The sequence below is a fragment of the Morone saxatilis genome, unplaced genomic scaffold (genome assembly GCF_004916995.1).
Source record: "Morone saxatilis isolate NCDOM2014 unplaced genomic scaffold, NCSU_SB_2.0 Contig14, whole genome shotgun sequence".
NCBI classification, from domain to species: domain Eukaryota; kingdom Metazoa; phylum Chordata; class Actinopteri; family Moronidae; genus Morone; species Morone saxatilis.
The window spans coordinates 8114066-8120710 of NW_023339696.1; the positions used below are offsets into that span (position 1 = coordinate 8114066).

A 6645-nucleotide genomic window follows, 5' to 3' on the forward strand; every position below is an offset into this window, starting at 1 on the left:
GTCCAGGTGAAACGGAAATCAGAGAGTGCTGTTTTCTTCCGCATATTTACGTATTTCCTGTACAGACTTGTGTGGGTAGCCAATAGTGCTGTGTGTTATGGTCCTATTATTATTATCTGCCCTGACTGGAGGCTCCCAGTGAACAAGTTAACCAAAGAATCTTCAAAAGTTGTAACTCAAGTGTAACCATGAATCATAAAAATATTATATGACTGGTGATTCATGATCATTTTACAGTTTGTCACATTAATGGTTGGCATATTGATTTATTACAACTCTTTATTTAGTTGTTCTACAGATTACTATCATGTGGATCAGATTCAGTTCCTGTTTGTCTGACAGCAACAACTCCAGAGCCACAGCCTTTTAAAACATCAAATCTCTCTCCCATGCAATGCAGGTTTGCACACCCTATATACTAATATTTGTTGCACTAAATCATAGAGGCAGCTGTGGGGCTCCACAATTACTAATCAAAATTTTCTGACAAGAATTTCTCTATAATGTCTTGTTATTGACAGCACAAGAAACTCTTAAGTGAAGCAAGTGATGGTGTTTTCAAAACAGGAACAATATTGCTTGAATGCACAAGCTGGGTCATGAATCTCCCCCAACACAGATCAGCTGGGACTGGTGAAAATGAGTCACTGTTGCACAAGACAAGATTGGAGACAGGGCTACACCGGCACAACTGTAAAACTTTAATAAACATTTAACACTTGAGAAGATGGCATGATGCAGTTGTGCAGTATTACACATCATATTACAAAAAACAAAGGCTTACACAAAAATACAAACCTGAGAGATCTTTATTTTGCACAGCATAAGAAACAGATGCACATAAATCACAGCATCAGAGAAGCCCTGAGTATGACATTGCACTGATATAGTGTTCGCATGTATGAAGAAATTCAAGCATTTAAAAAAAAGGAGTAAAGACGGTATAACCACTGATTTAGTGCATTTATTCTGTATTTTATAAAATCAAGTTGTGTTTGAGGCACATATGGCTGCAACTGATTTCTACGGTATTCCAAAGTAAATCATCCAACATACCCTGAGACATGTAAGTGTTAAAATACTGATTGGCAGTTTGATTTGATTATCAGGTGGAAGGAAGTATGGTTAGGTAGGATTTAAAAAGAAAGCATATGTTGGTGGAACGCAACTCTGAACTGTAAGCAACAGTTAAAATAAAAAAAATGAACCATTGTGCAGATTGTACCTTTGACCCTCATCATTCATTATTCTTAGAGCATCAGACAGAAGGCATCTGTCTTTGTCTTACTCACAAACACGCACACAAACACCTCATGGCTTGAAGAGAAGAGGCTGCATCTTGACGAAGGTGAAGTTGTAGTACTGCGGCAGGCCCTGGTGGCTGATGCTGCTGAATTTATCCCAAATGAAAGGCGGGAGTCCGTCCTGTGTCGTTGGCCCGTTCACCGCCTCCGCACGGAAGTCCCCAGCCATGAGGAAATCTGTTACCTGGATGAATAAAAAGCGTAGGAACCAGAGGATATCATCCAAAAAGCATTTGATTTTACAAGACCTTAGTGACCTCTGTTACTGTGATGCAAGATTAGTGCATTGACAGGGCCCTACCTTAGTGTCATAGCAACCTCCTGGTGAAGGCTTCACTGCCCTCAGGTCCCCACGGCAGCAAATGGACTTGCAGGGGTCACCCTTGGAGTAGGGATCCTTCTTGTAGTCTGAAAATAAGCAAACAAACAGACAGAAATGGTAACAAACATATTGCACATATACAAGTCTGTTCTGGGCTAATAAGTAGATCTTTATTTAAAATGTGGGACCAACATTATTTGACAAAAAATCATGATTTCCTGGCAAAGCTAGAGGGCGCTGCTCTTAAACCACAACTGGATCAATCAATAAAGATGTCACTTTGTTTGATTATAGTAGCGCTAAATGCAGATCAGGGCTACTTTAATCGTTGTGAAAAAATAAGAAATGCAGGTTCCAGGTGATTTGTAGAACCAGCTGAATGTGGGTCATATAAACTAATAAAATAACACAGTGCCACATACCATTAAACCTCATGATGTGCTTCAAGGAGTCCAGGTCCTTGACATCAGCCTGGTCACGGCGGAAGATCTTGGCTCTGGGACAAAGATCATAAGAGAAGTCCTCTCCATGCTCCTCCCACATTTGTCCATAACCACTCATCATGTAGATCTCCTGGTGAAAGGGAATGTTGTAGGACGGCCAGTAACCTGTTACAGACAGAGGCAGCAGGAAAGATAAACTCGACACACGTCCAACGTAACAAATACTGTAGAAAAAAAGAAAACAAGATCTGTTGTTACCTCTCCGCAGAGCCTGTGTCTGGTCAGAGTATTCCACCAGCCCAGGGATCTGCTCCACCACAGTCAGAGCACCGTCATCAATACTGTGGCCTAGCTTCACTTTGCTTCTGTCCAACACCATGTACTGGTTGTTGTAGGTACCTACAGGAGTGGTGGGTGAGTGGTGGGGGATAGAAGTTGAGTGGGGCAAAAGCAAACAAGTCTGTAAAATGATGTGATGTTATCAGTTTGGGTATTTTAAGGCTTCTGATCAGATCTCCACAATGAGTTTAAAATCACTCTGCTGCTCACATATTTCCCCCTGTCTATGTTACAGTATCGTTTTGTATTTTAAATCAGCCGATCATCCAAATTCCACATTCAGACTGGGGATTTATTACCAGACTTGATTTGAGGATTACGATCGGTCATATCTCAATTCTCTTCCATTTTTAAAAGAGCAGTCCACCGATTTAGCATTGCACCTCTATAACAAAAAGGGATTAAAATCAATGCAGCAGAAAGAGAGTTATCACCTTTTTTATTCCCACAGTCTTATACTGCATGAAGACCGATAAGCTCTGATAAGCTCACGTGTCTCCACCTCCACAACCCCAGAATTTCCATTTCATTTAGGAACTTGTATTTAACCAACATGACCATTGCTGATTCAAGTGATGTCACTTTAAGTAATTTATCAGTCTTCACACACCTCCCTCTGGAGCCACAAAGGGCTTTTTACAACTTTTTTTTCACTTATGCAGTCGTACTGCACAAGACCTGTAAACATACTTTGATGTGTAAAATCAGTGGAGTTACCCGTTAGGTATCGGCTCAAGTATTCAAATGGTTGCCTGGAATGTAAAATGAATGAATTAACGTCTAATACACTGGTATGCTTTGAAAGCTTTAGCTAGTGTAAAGTACTGATTCATTTAGTACTTTAACATTCAGTTTTATTGATTTGCTCCAGATAAAATGGTGTTTTATTATATTTCATTGGCCTTTTGGTTTATGGTGTATCTGTATGTCTCTTAGTGTTACTGCTGTTTTGTAAAATCGTTTGTAACTGTGCTTAGACACTCACCAGAATTGTACTTGGAGAAGGTTTTGGCCCACTCTTCTCCGGTACGTGCCAAACTGTGAGCCAGCCTGACCCTCTGCCACGCCAGCAGGCTGTTGGGGGTGATTTGGTCAAAAAGGGAGGAGTTGAAGACATTGTTTGTGGTCTGGGTCATCATCAGACCACTGCCCAAAAGGTAGAAGTCATCCAGAGACACCAGGAAACCTGAAAAGAAAGTAAAGACTATTTCTGAAAATCTTCACAAACAAGCCACAGTTGCAATCACAGTTATGTGGAACAACTGATTGCAAATTGCTACACTTTCACTGCTGTACTTGTTATCTATGAATAATTGTTGCTACATACCAGGGTAGCTACTGAAGGACAGTTTCCCAGTGGCTGCGTGGGGCTCAGTGATACGGAAATCCCAGTGTTTGTAGATCCGCATTGTGGCAGCATACGTGTACCAGCTGGAGTGGGCAAACAGGAGGTTCTCATAGCCAGGCAGCATCTGTGGGTAAGGACAGAAAACAGCAAACTGGAGTTAGATTCAACAGGCAGTGTGGTATTTCTGTGTCAGTAGAAATCACTGGAATTTGGGTCAGTTTGAATTAGATTAGAAAAAGTATTTTTTCTTGACACAGCACCTCAGCGCCATACTTCATGCAATGACCCACTTTAACACAGCACAATACTGCACTCCTCACAGAGTTTTCATATTAAGGTCTATTTCTTAACCCACACAATGCACATTTTCACTTACATAAGTCTGTGTGGGAGCTCTTTGTTTATGTAGTAAATTTAATAACATACACTCTCTGCGAACAATACACCTTGTTTTCCTGGTGTGGGTGTTAAAAATTGTCACAGAGGAGGAATGTGCACTTTTATAGACTAAATTCTTCACTGATGCAAAGAGAGAGCTTTAAAAAGAGAATGGGAAGAATTTAAATAAGTATGCACAAAGAATAATATTCTCTCGCTGTGGATCAGTACATCTTTTTACACAGGAATTTCATTCACTATTGGTAGTTGCTTATATAGTGTATGTAGCAGGCCTTACACCCTGACTGGAACTTGTTTTAGCTTCTGACCTTGATGAGTGCAGAGCAGTGCCCCATCCCTGGAAGTTTAAAGTCTCTGAGCAGACGGTTGGAGGTGGGGACCAAGGCTGGGATCAGATCCAGCAGGTCTCCCACTGCATTCAGGAACTGAACGTCAAACAGGGACATCGGCTATGGGAAGGACATCAGATAAACAGCTGCTGGTCAATGAATGAAAATGAATAGTATGAAAAATAACTCACTTACAAAACAACTGACAAGCTTTGAATCACTGAAATCCAGACTTTTCATACCAAATCTGCACAATAATTTCTTATTAACCTTACTCTTTCTGTTTTATACACACAACAGTGATGAGAAACACAATAGTTCTGGATGATCTGGCTCGGAGGAAGCATGCATATTGAGAACAACCACAGTTAAAATCAGCAACAGCCAAACTGGCATCCCGCAGTAACAATGCAAGATCCTATATTCAGTTGAGTAGTACCACTCTGTCATTCTTAGATAAAACAGTAATAAAATTGTTGTACCTTGGAGGTCTTTACTAAAATACACAGTAAAGGAGCAGAGCTTGTAATAGGGAAGATTAAAACCTCAAAATGAAATAAAATTACCAAAGGAAATAAGAGGGCAGTTAAAGGCTTCTAGTGCATGTAAAAGAGAAGTGCTGTTCTTAGCCTCTATAGACACTAAGCTATGGCCATCATACCTTTTTCCCTTCTTTCTTTGCCCAGTCTGCAACTCCTGCCTGCAGCCCGTCCATTTGGGCTACGATGAAGCCCGTGTGTTTCCACAGAGGATCAGAGCTCTTGTTCAGTTTCACCTGCTCTCTGGTCCATGCATCCTGCTTCCTATAAGACAGACATCTGCTGTTTACTGTTGCTATTATAATAATTTACTGTATAACAATTCAAAGTAAAGAGCCAGTTTATTGTTTATTGCACCATCAAAAAATTCTGGGTTCAACAAATAATAATCATGTCTATGTTCTCTTCTTGCTGAATTTAATAATATGATTACTGCCAGGAGTGAACTACATTAAGCCAAATGCAATTACAGAAGGAGCTTAAATGTCTGGCCACAGCACGCTCTGAGCTGGGTATATTATGAGCTGAACCAACTCTGAGAAGAGGATATGAAAGATGATGACAGTGATGTGTGATTATGTACTGTGACTGGTGTTGTGGTTTTTTTTATTTTTAAAAGGAAAAGAGAACAGACTCACGCCATGAAACTCTGAACTGGACCGAGGATCTCTGGGTTGTCAATCAGCTGCGGAAACATGTTGGTGTAGTGGTCCATCATCTGCCTGTGGAGGGAGAGTTCGTATGAATACTAAATTAATGTAATGAAAACAACAAAATGACAACATTTAGAATCACAAGTGTTTTTCTATTGCATCATGGGGAGGCTGGTGGATCTCAATCACTTATCAGTTGTTACAGAAGGTGTCAAAGGTCAAAATTGATCCAAATTTCTTATCTTTGTTGAGTTTCTCACAACACAGGGATTGCAGTGGTCACTTATCACCATACTGACCAACCAACCACCAATGTGATTACTGACTTTTGTTATGATTTCAATATCAGATGTTTGCGTGGAAGGAAGGATACAGCAAGCATGGCAGCACCTTAATGACACTTACTGGGCAGTGAGGTAGCCTTCGAGGTAGCCAGCCAGGAAGAAAGTGAGCTCATCAGTTTCAGGGGTTTTTCCGTACCCGGCACGGATCTCTAGGATGCTCCAGCCTAAACTGGACAGGGTATCGTTCAAATACCCATATGCATCCCCCTCAGTCTCCAGCACCCCCTCTTTCAGCTTGACCATCTTATGCAGGGGGTCCCAGTATACCGTGGCTGCTGTCATCTCTGGGAAGACATCAAATGCCAATGCAGTTAGAGGATGTAAACAAAACAAAATGGCTATCCAAGATCTGCCACACAACAGTCATGTAGACTGATGGCTGTAAAACACAATAAAGTTAGGGAAACAATAACAGTACTCTACTAATACGGATATTGTTTTTTTTTTAAGCTAATGCTGGTATAAACTAACTATATATTGGTGCATCTATACATCTATATATTTTAGCTTGACTGACACATGAGATCTGATAAGGGGTCACAAGACTTGATATCCCATGCACTATAAATCTCAAATACCACTGTAGGTCTGTAAGTATGCACTTTACAGGAAAGGACAGAGCAGG

The 6645-nt window shown here is 40.7% G+C and overlaps 1 protein-coding gene across 1 annotated transcript in view; it reads right to left on the reverse strand.

Annotated features, from left to right (window-relative positions):
* Positions 1-686: 686 nt before the first annotated feature.
* The window catches only part of plbd1 (phospholipase B domain containing 1), a 6720-nt gene continuing 761 nt past the window's right edge, over positions 687-6645 (reverse strand). Inside the window, exons 2-11 of the mRNA XM_035654836.1 lie at positions 6082-6304; positions 5662-5745; positions 5146-5287; positions 4464-4604; positions 3736-3880; positions 3394-3594; positions 2328-2468; positions 2049-2234; positions 1606-1712; positions 687-1488 (exon numbers count right to left, since the gene is read on the reverse strand). Coding sequence (XP_035510729.1) covers positions 1312-1488; positions 1606-1712; positions 2049-2234; positions 2328-2468; positions 3394-3594; positions 3736-3880; positions 4464-4604; positions 5146-5287; positions 5662-5745; positions 6082-6304 — 1547 coding nt within the window. The 3' untranslated portion in view covers positions 687-1311. The remainder of the gene's footprint in view (positions 1489-1605; positions 1713-2048; positions 2235-2327; positions 2469-3393; positions 3595-3735; positions 3881-4463; positions 4605-5145; positions 5288-5661; positions 5746-6081; positions 6305-6645) is intronic.